The sequence below is a fragment of the Plecotus auritus genome (genome assembly GCF_963455305.1).
Source record: "Plecotus auritus genome assembly, chromosome: 1".
Lineage (NCBI taxonomy): Eukaryota > Metazoa > Chordata > Mammalia > Chiroptera > Vespertilionidae > Plecotus > Plecotus auritus.
The window spans coordinates 11,845,304-11,860,299 of record NC_137770.1 but is presented as its reverse complement, the minus strand read 5'-3'; the positions used below and the strand labels follow the sequence as shown (position 1 = coordinate 11,860,299).

The 14,996-nt window shown below is 56.6% G+C and overlaps 2 protein-coding genes across 13 annotated transcripts in view; one reads left to right on the top strand and one right to left on the bottom strand.

Moving 5' to 3' along the window:
• The window catches only part of PRIMA1 (proline rich membrane anchor 1), a 40,979-nt gene extending 36,946 nt beyond the window's left edge, over positions 1-4,033 (top strand). For 5 of the 6 annotated variants that reach the window (XM_080666368.1, XM_080666369.1, XM_080666372.1 and 2 more), the window contains exon 5: positions 989-4,033. In XM_080666368.1, coding sequence (XP_080522494.1) covers positions 989-1,091 — 103 coding nt within the window. In that variant the 3' untranslated portion in view covers positions 1,092-4,033. The remainder of the gene's footprint in view (positions 1-988) is intronic. The other variant, XR_013960497.1, reaches the window with a different exon arrangement.
• An 8,437-nt stretch (positions 4,034-12,470) lies between these two features.
• Positions 12,471-14,996, bottom strand: part of UNC79 (unc-79 homolog, NALCN channel complex subunit) — a 218,381-nt gene continuing 215,855 nt past the window's right edge. For all 7 annotated transcript variants that reach the window (XM_080687550.1, XM_080687552.1, XM_080687553.1 and 4 more), the window contains one exon: positions 12,471-13,636. In XM_080687550.1, the coding sequence (XP_080543676.1) occupies positions 13,436-13,636 (201 nt within the window). In that variant the 3' untranslated portion in view covers positions 12,471-13,435. The remainder of the gene's footprint in view (positions 13,637-14,996) is intronic.

The following is a 14,996-nucleotide window of genomic DNA, read 5'->3' as shown; positions in this document are numbered from 1 at the left end:
CTGGTTGAACAGAAACAGAAACACGGCTGGACCGGGACTTGGCGGTAGTGGGTGGTGGTCCAGGGCCCACCATAAACCAGCCGCGGGACCTTGGGCAAGTCACAGCTCTCCCTGAGCCTCAGTTTCCCCATGAAATGAAACTCAACGCCAGGCCTTGCTTCTTCCTGGTCATTGGGAAAGGGACCAGGAAAGCTGTGGCTGAGAGCGCTTTGAACAAAGCGAGACACCGAGGAAGCCACGGCGGCCCGGCCCGGGGCCCGGCCTGAGTGCACTTGGGTTTCCCGTGTGTTTTGGGAGCTGGTTCCACGGCAGGAGAAAAGGAAGTGGACAGATTTGACCTCGGGGCTCTCTGCGCAGGCCTGCTAACCCCGCCATAGCCACCTCCCAGGCCCTCTCCCGGGACGATCCCGTGGGGCTTTAGGCATCACACCAGTCCCCAGTGTGCGCCCTCCTCAGGGAGGTGTGGGGAGGCTCGGGGACGGTGGAGAAGGCGAAGCCGTCATGCCCTGGCTCTCCGTGATGCCCGTAAACATTCTCTTCAGACAACTCACAGCGGAGGCCAGTTCAGGCTCGGCCCCGGCATTACTGGGACACAGGTGTCTGAGCTACAGCCCCATGAGTCTCACATCCACCCAAGAGGCAGCAGCGTGGCATGGGCTGGGGCTGCCCAGACGGAGGGCCTAGATCAGGAGCTGTAGCCACTCAGGCCGGGACTGGGGCCAGCCGCTCCTGAGCCGCTCAAGAGAGGAGAGGAGACTTGAACTAGAAGGTACTACTCTGAGTCCAGAACGTCAGCCCAGAGCCTTCTCAGTCCCCCACCCCTCCCCACACCTCCACCCCCAACCCCCCGCCAAAGCCCAGCAGTCCGAGGACGCTAACCCAGCACAGCCTGGCAGGCTAACTGTGGGGCATGCTAACTCCCAGGCATTGATAACTAACCATGTCCCTCCTCCTCCCTTGCTTCCCCTGCCCCTCCGCCCGCTCCCAGGAAACCCCTGAGGAAGGAGGAGAATGGCACCAGCGTTGCGGAGTACCCCATGACGTCCTCGCAGAGCAACAAGGCCGTGGACGTGAACAACGCCGTGGTGTGAGTGTGGCCGGACCCACTGGCCCGAGGGCGCCTTGGTGGCACTAGTGGACGTGAGCTGACCCTGCGCTTGTCCAGGACGTCATCGCCTTGCCCGCCTTGAGCCTCTCGAAGGAGAAAGCATTCTCTTCCAGCCATGCCCGGGGCAGGGGCAGCGCAGCCCCACGCCGAGCCCCCCAGGCTCCCCGCACCTCTCATCTTGTGTTCCAGCCGCTGTGTCCCAGCTACTGTCTAAAGCACGCGCTCTGTCGAAGGCAGAGGGTCTGTCTGTCTGCTGAGTGGGGGGAGGCGTCCCCCTTTAGCCCAAAGAAAGGCAATCCAGGGCCACTTCCCTGCCAGGAAACCTCGCCTCGCCCCCCAGGAAGCCCGCCTGCTGCTCCGTGGACTGTGCCCTTCCCAACAGAAGCCATCGGCACAGCCAGGAGACGTCCCCTTTCTAAGGTGCTTCCCACACACCTGTCTATCGCCCCACCTGCCGTCGTCTTCAGTCTTCAGGGCCTGCCTCCTCCCCCTGTCCCCACCCGCACCCTGGGCGCCTGGGTCCTGCCTGACTCCCCAGTCCCTGCCAAGTCCCCTCCCTAGGAACTGATGCATCCCTGGGAGCCAGGCCCTGCCTTCACTGGCGGGGGCCACCGCTGTGCCAAACCCACTGCGGGTGTCTGGGCTGGGCCGAGCGGCCTGGCTCTGGGTCTCCCCGATGCTTCCTCCCCTGCAGCCCTGATCGGGGACTCGGACCCTCTCCTGAGAGCCCCAGGCCTCCCCGCATCCAGGAGATGGCATGCCTCCCTTGAGTGTCTCTTTCCGAGGTCTCATGTTCTGAAAGTGCCGAGCCCTCCACAGGGGTTGGTGGGTGAAGGGAAGGAAAGGGGCGACAGGGGAGGGACCCTGCAGGCCTGTAGCTCAGGAGGCCACCCAGCCCTGTGGGCACATCACGAGGCCTGGAGACAGGGGCCCTGTGGGTTTGCATCCCCTGGTGGGTTGGGAGGGCACCCCTGACCGTGGTGCCCTCGCCAACACACCCCTGCTAGGAAGGAACCAGACGCATTAAATGGTCCCGCGGTCTGGCCAGGCAGCGACCCAGGTGGACCCAGTCTGCCTACCAAACCCGTGGAGGGTTTGGGGCTGCAGGCGAGACCTTCACATGGAGGTGAGATGGACAGACTGGAAGTCCGTCCCCACTGGGGTGAACCTTGACACCCCCATTGTCTGGAGCCCTGTGCCCACTGACTTGTCTGTTCTGCTCGCTGTCTTTCGGAGAGCAGAGGGCAGAGGTGAGTGTGCTCTGACCCTGTCCTGCTCCAGGTCAGCGGGGACGGGCCGAGGACAGGCCGGGGATACCCTCCAGAAAGGGTTGTTTCCTCTCCGTTTCCCTTCTGTGTGAGGACTTGTTTGGGGTCTGGATTTGGTTCTGCTTTCCCTGCACACCCCAGCATGGCACGGTGCCACCGTGGCCTTCATTCTTGACCCCGGCCTGGTGAGCCCTTCCCAGTTCTCCTGCTTGATGCCATCACTTCCCCCGGGGATGCACCCCTGGGTGACAGGCCAGAGGATGTGGGTCCTCAGCAGGGCAGACCCCACTCCAGCGCAGTCCCCCCACCGCCGGCACCACCTCTGAGTCCCCGGCCTGGTCCCTGAGCAGATGACTCGCAGGACCCCGGCCCTGAGCATGTGCTGCCCTGAGCTCAGAAGTGATGGAGGGGCACCTTCGGCCAGAGCAGGGGATCCTGGCGAAGGGGTCATGGAGAAGATCAAGGGGGGCGGGCAGATCCACTGGCCCCAGCTTCCCTGACCTTGACTTAAACCTAAAAAGCCCAGATTTTGCAATTAGCCTAATCCGCCGACCCGCTGCAAACCATCCACCGGCCTCTGGGGGCCCGTGTCTCCTTCCCGGGGACACAGCCAGAGCTCTGACAAGCTAACCTTGGAGAGTAAATTCCCCCAAGTTGGGTTTGTAACATCTCTTCCCTGGGGCGTGCAGGGAAACCAAGAGAAGAGCTTTTTTTTTTTTTTTTTAAAGGATTTTTTTGAGAATCCCCCCAACCCAAGAACCAGACATTCAGGGTGCAGCGAGAGAGCCCCGCCCTATTTTAGCTTAGGCGACAGAAGCGCCCATCAAACCGCACCAGCCTGGCATTGAGCTTAGAACTTTTACGTAAGGCACGTGCCTGGGGCCCCCAAACAGACCCGTCCTCAGCCTCCTCCCGACGTGGAGGCCGAGGACGAGACGCATTCCTTCCCTGCGTTTTCTCAAGCAGACCTTTCTCAGCCACGCCGCCTGGTGGAGCCCAGCCTTAGAAAGGCACAGAGGACCTCCCGGAGTCCTCAGGTGGCAACGTAGGAGCTTCTAGGTCAGGGATGGGGAACCTTTTCCCCCGCCCAGGGCCGTTTGGAAATTTACAACACCATTCACAGGCCATCCAAAATTACCAACTTAAAAATGAGCCCGCTCTATGTGGTCAGACATTTAAGTAATTCACCCCTAATGCCTTGGCAGGGCCATGCCGAACGGTTTTGCGGGCCTTAATAGCTCGTGGGCTAGACGTTCCCCACCCCTGTTCTAAAGCAAGTTTTGGAAGAAAGCTGTAAAAATATAAACATATATAGTTCTATATATTTAAAGAGATACCAATATATAAGCAAAATTACCGTACTCTGTGAATCCGTGCAGAGTGTGATTTGCGTGGTTCCTTAATGCATGAGTGTAAATATTTGCAACCTGCCTTCCTGCCTGTGCCACCGGAGCACACGGGAAGCCGGCTCCTGGCCTCGTTCCGTCTCCGTGGGCGTGGGGGTGCCCATCTGTCCACCGAGGAGCCCATGATGTCGATGTTGTGCTGAGACTTAGCACACGAAGTGGGACCGGCAGCGTTCTGGGGGGAGGGGAGCTGTTTGTTAATTACGGGGAAGAAAGCATCATGCCTTTTTTATTTTCAATAAAAACATACTTGTAAAGATGGCTGCAGTTGTGGGGTGTGGTGGGGGCCTGGTCCTGGGCAGGGGCGGGAGGATCGAACAGGCTGAGTGCATTGGTATGGGGGTGACCCTCCCGAGGACCTGCGGGGCACCCAGGGCTGGGCTGGGTACGTGGCCTGCTCACTTCTATATGGTTTCTATCTAATACCCCAAAGCCGGCATTTATGGGGATTCTCAGGTTCCAATCTTGTCCTTCCCCCCCTCACCTCTATCCTTGACACAACTGAGAAGAAAGAGGGAGACCAACCTTCCCCGTTTGCCTGGGACTGGGAGGTTTTCCCAAAACGTAGGGCTTCCAGGGTTAAAACTGGAAAGGTGCCAGGCAGGAAGGACTAACCCGTCACCGTAACTTGACAAGTGCTCGTGGAAATCCTGAGGGACAGCCATCGGCAGGCCACGCTGGAGAGGGGACGGCTGAGGCCCGTGCCCTGCTCTGCCCACCCCTGGCATACGTAGGCACGCAGCGGGTGGCAGCCATCACTGATGTCACTGTCCCTGTCGTCATCAATAAAAGGCTGCCTGCCATCCCGCTCTGAGAGCTCCCCTGCCCGCCAGCCACCTCCGTGGTCCTCCCGGGGGGGCTGGGGAGGACTCGGCGGGACACCTCTGGGCTTGTACTCCCTCCGGTGCACCCCAGCCTGGCCGGACGCACAGCGGCAAACACCAAGGCCAGCCGGGCACGAGGGAGGAAGGGTCGGCAGCCTTCTGTGCGAGGCTCTGCCCGCTAGCAGGCTCCCTGAGACAAGCGCGGAGCCGCTGTCCGCACAGAGCAGGCGGGACGTCCCCCTCCTCGCACCACGTCCACCGCCACCTTGGATCTGGGGCTTTTGGCCACTTGTTCCAGCTCTGGCGTCCAGCACAGCCAACAACGACAGCGCTCGGTCGCCTGTCGGACTCATGCCTGTTCCCTGGGCTGCTCACCGCTGTGCTGCCACGGAGGCCTAGGACACGCCAAGTCACACATGGACCCAGGCATGTGGCGGAGAGACTGCCCTGACAGCGGGCAGCGGCAGGAAGGCCCCCCTGCGTGGAGAGCACCGCGCTCGGCTCCCAGTGGTGGCCTCGCTGTGGCCTGGCCTTTGGAACACGCTTACTCGCCCACCCTGCTAGTGACCACCCACTGGGCCACCCACTTGCCCTTTTCTCCCACCCCCCACCCAGGCACGAAGCCCCTTTACGCTCTCTCCTCCCTCCAAGACCAGCTCTCGGGAAGTACCAGGGCCCATCCTAGAACAAGCAGTGCCTCCGAGGGGGGCTCCCGGCTCCTCAGTGTCCTCCTTTAATCGGTAGACACCGCCCCTCCAAGCCCCTCTCCCCCCCCCCCCCCCCCCCCCCGCATCCTATCAAACGCGCAGGCCGCCAAGTGTGTGCTTTCCAGTCCCAATGGCCGGCTCATCTCTGGGGTGAGTTTGTCCCATCAGGACCCTTGACTCCCCCTTCAGGACCTCTCGTCATCCCACCTTCATCTCCACACACGCCTCAAGGGCCCCTCACAGTCCCCCTTCACGGTTCTTTGCCTCGGACAAGTGGCCAATAAACCTACCAGCAAGTTCTACCGGCTCGTTCTCCAGAACACAAATCCGTCCGCTTAGCCCGGCTCCCTCCACCCGATCCCCAAGCCACCTCTTCCGCCTGGATGGCAGTGAGGGCCCCTGGCCAGCTCTGCTTTACCTCTGCAGCCCGTGGCCTCTCCCACAAAAGCCAGAGGCCGCTTACAATAAGTCAGACTGTACCCGAGTTCAGCACCTGCCCCCCAGTTTCCACACTGGAAAGTAAAGACGCAGTCCTTACGGTGGCTCACAAGGCCCTTCCGACCTGGCCCCTGCTTCTCCCTCACCCCTGCCCGTCACCCCTTCCCCACCCCCGCTCCTGCCCGCACATATGCCAGCTCTGCCCATTGCAGGTTCCCACGGCCGCTCTCCCCTGGCTGTGCTTTCTCCCACACCCCGTCAGTCCGTCTAGCGCCTGGATTTGCTTCCACTCCAGCGCTTCTCTCCACCTAAGAACACTTGCTTTCTCCTCCGTGGCTGGCCCAAGAAATATCTGTAGGCTTGATTCATGAATGAATGGTGAGTTCCACATTTAACATGCAGCATAAAGAAAAGAATATAGCATTTTATTTCACATAACTTCAGAACCCCCACCTCATTGAGTGGGGGGAGTTGGGGGGGGCGGGCAGGGAGTCCATGAATTTGCAAATTGATGGTGTTTGGGTCTCTTCTGACTTAGCGAGTCCCTCTGGGATAGGTTCTCAGGCCCTGAGCCGTCTTCTCGGTGCGCTCCTGGGCCTGGCAGGTGTCTGGCCATCGGGGGAGCAGGGCTCAGGCCACACGGTGTCACCGGGGTCCTGGCAGGTCTCGGCTGCTTCCCAGCCAGGTGACTGCAGGGCTGTGCCTCGGCCCTTCTGGCCTCTGAGGGTGGCCCCGTAGCTCCAGTTGCTCATGTCCTGGCGTGGCAGTCTCTCCCTCGGGACCACAGGCTCTGCCCAGCTTCTTGTTCTCTCAGCACCAGCCATGGGGACTATGGAATCTGCACCCCCATGCAGGCCGGAAAGGGCGGCCTAGCGGGGTGCGGGCTCCCGAGGGCGGCCCCTGCCCCTGCCCCTGCCCAGGTGCCAAGGGCTGCAGGCCCCTGTCCTGGAGGTGTGTGTGTCACGTGTTCTGGGGCTCATCTGGGCATTTCCACTGCATCCTCACCTGGGAGGGACGGTGAACACCCACCTGGCCTCAGCCCTGCCCTATGGTGTGCCCCCTTTTTCTTTTGCCAACAACCCCCCAGGGTCCGGAAGAGGTGGGCTCTCTGCTCCCTCATCCTGTCTGACCAGAACTTTCCCTACATCGGGAACCCCTCCTGCCCACGCCGTCCGTGGTGCTAGGCTGGGAATGGGGTTCCCCAGAGAATAAAGAACATAACTGTTTATTATCCTCAAAATGCTGCCCCCTTTAAAACACAAGGATGTATTCACACCGGTGGAGAGCAGACATAGCGGGGCGCACCATGTGGAGGAGGTTTCCCGGCGCTCACTCAGAGAAAAGTGGGGAGCCTCGAGCCGCCACGCGGCGCGGCGCGGGCAGCGCAGGGGGCGGCGCGGGCACGAGCGCCGCTCTGGCAGCCGCAGCCGAGAGCCTGGTTCCCGTGCGAGCTGTGATTTCTTCTCAGCAAAACACCAGCTGCCACGTGGCCTCGGGTCTAGAGAAGAAACGGCTGCTGTGTCGAGGGCTCAGCAGCGAGGACTCGGGCAAGCGAGCTCTGACGCCTGTTCTGACCGCTCTCCGTGCTCCGTGCCCGGCAGACATTTCTTTCACTCGATACAGAAGTGCCGGCACAGAGGAAACACCACCTCACTTTGCAGTCGATGAAGCAGAGGCTTCGCGAGGTTAAGTGAGTGACTTGTCCGCGGTCAGAGAGCGGATCAGGAGTTGAGTCCAGAATGGACCTGGCTGCAGAGCCTGGGGCTTATGTCCCCACCTGTCCCCCTACTCAGCCCTGCCACCCAGGCTGAGGGCCGCCTCTGGGCACACCCGGGGTCTGGCATTGGCCCGATCCCCCTCTGCAGAGCCCCCCCCCCTCACCCCCAGCTGGGCAGCGTGATTGTCCTCACCTGGAGTGCTTCTGCCCTTCAGGCTTGATTACTTGCTGCCTCCTTTCTTTTCCAAGAGGCCACTTGAAGGAGCGGAAATCAGGGCGTCTGCCAGGCAGCCCCGGGAGGCCCCTTCTCCACTGGCCTGCATGCGGGGCCTGTCTGGACTGCATAATTAAAGAGCCAGCTATTTGTTCAACCGCATCTGAGGCTTTTGTCCTGTGTACCCTGCAAGGAAGGGCTGGTGCCAAGGCTCACCTGGCGCCTCCCGCCTGACCTCAGCTTCCCTGGGCTGTAAGGAACCAGGATGGCGGGGGGCTGGGGAGACCAGCCCGGCCTGAAGTGAGGTCAAGCTGATCAGTGCAGGGGTGCAGGGCAGGTCCCCCAGCCTGGGCGCATGCAGGTGGGGAAGAGGAGTGCACCAGGGAGAGGGGGGCCCCAGTCCTGCCGTGCCGCTGTCTGGTTGAGGGGCACTGGGTAACTCCCCCCTCCTCTTGGCCTTGTAAAATGAGAGGTCAGCCTAAGCGGGTGGCGCGCCAGGCCTCGCAAACCAGCCCAGAGGCAGCAGGGTTTCTGCCAAGAAGCTGTAGGGCAGCTTCCTGCTTGGAAGGCAGAGGTCAGCAGTGGGAACCACACAGAACTAGGGCCTGCGTGCCCCCCCGAATGTATTCAAGCCAAAGGGCGAAAGTAAAAGCTCAAGCTCATCAAACAAAAGACGTGGTGGGTCTAGCTCAGTCAGCGGCTGCCGCTCCAGGACGTCTGGTCTATGTGAGTCAGGTGACCTTCTGGTCGGGTGAGGAGCAGAGGACTCCACCTATCACTGAACTGCCAGAATTCGGGGTAGAAAGAACCAGGGCTTTGGAGAAAGGCGTAACTGGATTCTAATTTTGCTCTCCCTTTTACTGACTCCTGCAAATACAAACAGAAGCCTCAGTTTCCCCGTCTGTAATATGGGGTCACAGAAGGGCCTATCTCAGATCACTTTTATGAAGATTGAATGAGGTCAGTGTGTCTAACCTGCCTGACACGCAGTCCACTCTCAGATGTGGTAGCTATGGTTACAGTTAATTTGGGGCAGGTCTCCATAGGGCTGAGTAAACTCTCTATAGGCCCCCAATCTAACAGAGTTCATCGCCACAGTCTTTAACTCATAACAGTTTATTCTTTCTCATAAAACGATTAAGTGGGAAACTAAATGGGATTTAATTGGTGGGCTATACTATTTTTCAAATAAATGAATTCCCAAAGCCAAGGGGAAGAAAACGTCTTTGTCAGATGAAATGACGCTGGCTCAGTGGAAATTTATGATAGATCAATAAACAGAGGTCCCAACAAGAGGGAACTGCCTCAAAACAGCCCACAGATTTCTCTATCCACGTGCCTGGCACATTTCAGCCAAAAGAGGGCAGAACACAAAAAAAAGAGAAGAGAAAATGACATCTATCAAGTGATGCTCTGACTTGGAGTCAGATGGCCTCTGGTCCTAATGTTACTACTAACAGCTGCAGGACCTTAGATAAGTCACTTAACCTTTCGGCCTCAGTTTTTCCACCTGCAAAATGGGAATAATAACACCTGTCTCGTGGGAAGGAGAGCTAGGAGGAGTAAACATGATGTATGTGAAGTGCTATTTTGGTTTCTCTTGAATATCACTCACCAGAGGCTCACTGCTGCCCCTGGCAGTAGGAGGAGCTGGCCAGCCACTTACTAACAACACCTCAGGGTTCAACTTTCATGAAAACATCGTTTGTTACTAGTTCCAACCACTCCCTTCGTTCTTCTTAAGACCATTACTGTCACCCGACTGGCGTGGCTCAGTGGTTGAGCATCGACCTATGAGCCAGGAGGTGATGTTTCAATTCCCAGTGAGGGCACATGCCTGGGTTTCGATCCCCAGTGTGGGGGATGCAGGAAGCAGCCAATCAATGATTCTCTCTTATCATTGATGTTTCTATCTCTCTCTCCCTCTCCCTTCCTCTCTGAAGTCAACACAAATATATTTTTAAAAAGACCATTACTGTCAAGACACTCACGTCTGCCCAGTATACATATTTGCAAATTAATTCTATGAAAGAGGTATATTAAAGGATTTGCATTGTCCAATTAGTGTCAGAAGCCCTTCAATCCCAGCCCACGAAGGAGTCTTGGTGGATAACCCTTCTTCTCCAATCCAGTCCAAACTTGATTGGCTTGTCCTAGTTTGGAAGCAGAGGTGAAGGTGCTGCAACCACGTGGCCCCAGGTGAGACTCTTTGGGAAGAGACTTCGATGTCAGGCAGCATGACAGGCTTGCAGAGGTGGCGTACTGTGGAGACGGGACACCCTTGGCTAGTGACGAGGCTGTGGCTCCCGTGGGTCCTGTAGGACTGGCTTCTGAGGGACTGGCTGAAGGAAAAACCAGATGAGCCCGCAGCTGTGAGCGTCCCCTGGTGTGGTCCTCATCAGGTGGCCGCAGTCTTCCTCCTGCAGGTCCGTAGATTGTGGCAGGTCTCCCAAGCACCATCACCGTCCTCCACCTGATGAGCTTTCCCCCAGGCCCGGGACGGGGAGACGGCTCCATGTACAGATGAGGGAAAAAGAGGTCCAGAGAGGATAATAACCTGCCCAAGGTCACCCCAGCAGCAAGAGGCAGGCCCACTGTCAACGACCTTGGAGTCTAGGCATTTGCACATTGTGGCTCATCCCGCCCTTGGGCATTCAGAATGTTGTATGCACACTCCGAAGCCAACAGGACTCCACGAGGGAAGGAAAACGGAGTCCGTTCCTTGGCCCTTCTCCAAGCCAATAATGAGTTCTGGCCAGTCTGGATCAGGTGCAATTTGTGGGGCTCTCTCTGCCCCCTGCTGTCAGGGCTGCCCCTGGGACTGGGGGTGGGGGGAGCAGGAGTCAACATGCGCAGTGGGTCAGAGCACAGCCCTGGGGTCACGTTCCTGCTCTGCCCCCTACCAGCCGTGTGACCTTGGGCAAGTAGCTTTGCTGTCTAGGCTTCAGCATGACATACAAATAGCAACGAGAACTTGTGTTGAGCGTTTGCCGGTGCCGGGCACTGCTCAGAGCCCTTGCCTTGCATCCTTCCATTTCACTGTCTCAGCCACTGTGTGCGGTAGAATGTGTCACTGTCCCCATTTTACAGACGTGGAACCCTGATCAAACTTCAAAAAACCCTGAGGGGGTAGGGAAAATATATCCACACGAAGTTCAGCTCAGGGCTCCTCGCGGGCCCTCCGCTAGTCCCAGGGTCAGCAGACATTTCCTGTAAAGGGCAAGATGGTAAGTATTTTAGGTTTCCGGGCCACACGGCCTCAGCTCTTCACCTCTGCCGCCGCAGCACGAAGGCAGCCATAGCCAACGTGTAAATGGCGGGCTGGGTTGTGTTCCAACATAGCTTTACAGACTCAGACGGTGGCTGTGGTGGCTGTGGGCCATAGTGCTGGCCCCTGACTTAGGGGAATGGCTCCTCCTACTTCCTAGGGCCAATCCTGCCAAACGTCCCCCTGTCCCTGACTCTCTTCTTCTAAGTGCCTGAGCCCCACTTGTGGGAGAGACTGACATAGGGGGTAACAGAGAAGAGAGGACACAGGGAAATGGGGGGGGTGGGTGGAGGGGGCACATGCCAGGGAACCTGCTGGTCTCCATCAGCAGCGAGGTGGCGGAGCCCCAGCAGGAACAGTATTTGGTCAGGGTGGCAGGAAAATGGGTCACGGTTTTCAGAAGCAGGGAGGGACACCTGCCTGGTGGAACCAAGACCCCCGGTTGTGATGGGGGCAAAGGAACAGGTCTGGACAGCAGGAAGCATTAGACGGAGGCCCGGTCAAGAGGGCTGAGTTATGGGCTCATCTCCAGCCCTTGGGGTGGGGGGGCGCGAGGGCGGGGAGAAGCAAATACAAAGGGAAACTGAGGCAGAAGTCCATTCAAAGAACAGGCGAGAAGATGGGGTCAGAGAAGCTGTGGGTGACTCTGAGCCTTGCCTACTGGTAGAACAGGGCCACGAAGATCCTGGCTGCCTGTGGCAGGGCGGGCTCGGGACCACCAAGAGCCAGGCCTCCGGGCGCGCCCCGATGGGGAAGAGCAGCCAGGCCCCCACCCCACCTGTTTCTATCCCCCCTCTCAGAATCCCTGCACGAAAAGAGGATGTCACATTGCAGCCCTTGCTGAGCCCGCTGGGTAGCTCAAGGAAGACCGGTTGCCTTAATCAAGTCCATTCAATTCAACAGACATTAAACGCATGCGACATGCCAACCCCTGGGGATACAGACAGGACGCACCCTGAGAGCTGTCACGGTTTACAAGTGAGGTAACATAGGCGCAGCTTCCTACCACACAAAGGAAAACGCTCACGGAGCGTGACCAAGCGCCACTGGACAGAGGACTCTGCCTGTGGGAAGGCCTCTCAGCGGAGTTTGTTAGCAAATAAGAATGATCGTTTCTATGCTCTTAATACACGGACCTACTGGTTCCCTGCACGTTTTCACAAGAATGGAGGTCTGCCCCATCTTCCTAGAACTCGTGCAAAACACTTAAACATTCGAGGACTTTTTCTCGCTGAGAAGCGTGAAGGTATCAGATTTCCCGGAAAAAAACGAAAAGCCTCTTCCTAACCAACATGAAGAAGAGAGAGAGAGGAATTGTCTCATGCCCTTCAAGTCCTTCGGAGAGAATGGACTTAAACAAATGTGTATGCCTCTCACCCAGTGAGCTGAAAGAAAGTCCTCTCAATAATTGTACGTCAGCTTTCAGGGGAGTTCAAAGTATTAAAAGCTTAGAAGAAACGGTTATCAGGAACTAAACTCTAGCTCTATACACTGGTTTTAAAAAACCCCAGGCTCACAAAGATAATAAAAAATGCATTTAATAGCATGTCATTGTACAGCTTAAAGGTATATCAAGTCTTCTTTCAGTCAGTGCATTACAGGGAGAGAGGAGGGAAACGTCATTTGTGAATGCACAGTCAGAAGTAAGCACGGGTGTTCCCACACTATTAAAATCCCGAGTTAGGCCACGCCGCTCCGGGCCGGCGCCCTGTGCCAGAGTGGGGATGTCTGGTCCAGTATGCGATCTACAGTTTTAAATTGAATTGTATACAAGTATTAACAAAAGAATAAAATTTATTATTCACAAAACTGAAGTGGTTATCATAAAGCTTACAAGAAAAGTACAGCCTAGAACGAATGCATTGAAAAACTAGTTTTAAAAATAATAAGACATACTGGACAGTTTTGGAAAATGATATCATTATAAAACCAAGGGAACGATCGGCACGGTTTGACCACCTAATTTCTAAGTGCACTTTGTAATGGTCCTTGCGAGCTGCCACTTTTCCCAGGATAATGACAAAAAGCTTCGGTCGAGTGTCACTGGCTTATGGTGACGGGGTGTTTTATTTATTGCATCGCCAAGAGTGGATTTTAAGAAAAAACACTACAAAGGTTTCAAAAACCCTATTTATTCTCTATCATCAAAAATAGCAACAGGGGGGCTTATACAACTTTTCTGTGAGTACCCACCAGTCTATTTTTTTTTTTCTTAAAAAAAATAGAAGTTAGATAAAGAAAAATGATTTGGTTTTTAAAAAATAATGTAAGGAAACACTTAATCAGATAGCCCAAGGAGTCATCAGAAATATGTGTAGCAAGAAAGCTTCATTGGTGGCCCTCTCCGGCCTCTGCACGTCTGTTACTAAACTAGAAAGAGAATGTACAGTACCAATATGTTCCCCAGCCTGCCTGATCAAATAGTTTTGTTTTGAAACCCATTATTGCTAAACCAGAATGTTGTCGCGGAGAGCCGAGGCGTCGCTCAGAGAGGGTAGAACTGAGAGGCTGCCTCCGAGGACTGGATCTCCACCTGGGCCATTTTGAACCGGGTGCACTGCAGCCACTTGCGGAGGGCCGCCAGGCCGGTGCTGCTCTGGGCCGAGCCGGACAGCGTCCTTAGGCTGTGGTGGTTGACGTTGTTCTGAATGGCCTGCAGGCGAAGCTGGAGTCCCCCAGATAAGTGCTGTTGAGAAAGGGCGGGACATTTCATTTAGTTCTTTCCTCCTGACGTTCACAGTGGACCCAGGGGGTGCCAGCCTGGACTTGGGTGGGCAGAACTCACGTGGCCCGAGGGCTGTCTGGCCTGAAGAAGGCCAGCTCTCGAATTTGGCAGCGCTCAGGGCGGTGGATGTGAGCCGGTACCATGTTTCTAGAGTCAACCTGGCCCAAATCCATACAAAGCATGCCATTCCTAGCTTGACTCATTCATTGCCACGGGAACCGAAAGCAATGTCAGTGCACAGGCCAGCGCCTCTATGTGTCCCCCGGGAGCTGTGCACCATGGGAGCCTGCTGTGGCCATGCCTGGGCTCGGCAGCCAGGCTCCCTGGGTTCAAATCCTGGCTCCTCTCTGGACAACTCTGGAAACAAACCTTCTCAGGCTGTGCTTGGATTTTCTCCGGGGCAAAGTGGGACAGTGATACTCACTTCGTGGGGTTTTTGTAAGGATACGTGCATTAACAGAGGGTTCAGAACAGAGCTCGGCACATGGTAAGTGTTTACTACATTCTAGTCGTGAGGATAACCTCTCTGCTCTCAAGTTAATTCACATGAAGAAGCGAGGCTGCAAGCTTTTCTGTCTCCTAGCTTTTCATCAAGTTCCGTGGGCCTCCTCTTAGCAGTCCATCCACATCAAATTGCCACGAATTATCACCCAGTGGGGGAGGGGCAACCTGGAAGTACAGGCACTTTTCCTATAAGAACGAGGCCTGGGGTGAGGTTTCATCCACCAGCAGCACAGATAGGACCACCCCATGAGCCGGGACTCAGCCTGCAGCCGCTGAAGGCTGCATTTCTCTCTTGGTGCCTGGGTACCCTGACGTCACCCCTCCTTCTTCCAGCATCCCTCCCCAACTCGGAGAAGGCTCTGTCTTCTCCCCCGGCCCCACCCCTGCTCCCAGTGCCGTAACAGGGCCCAGTTGTGGGTGGAGCGGGTGGCCAGCTTCGGCATCTTAATGTCAAGCCCCAATAACTTTGTTCACTAGTCCTGGAGGATCTCTGGCCCTACGATAAGAATGCATCACTCACGGCAGGGACTACAGCAGGAAATACGCTCCATCAGGGCTGCCCCTTCCTGGCTGTCGGGCCCTGTCCCAGCCACTCCTCCTTCTGGTCCTGGGATTCCTCTTGTGTAAAATGAGGGGGTGGGACAGGTTCCTTCTAGCTCAGTTCTGTCCTTCATTCAACGCTATTCTTTCTTAATAGAACTCGTCCCATCACAGAATGACAATCTTAGAGACCAGGAAATGGCACTGGGCATGCCCAGGACCAGACCCCACGGGGACCCTCTGAAGGCAGCTTTTCAGACTGCATTCCAGTCAGTCA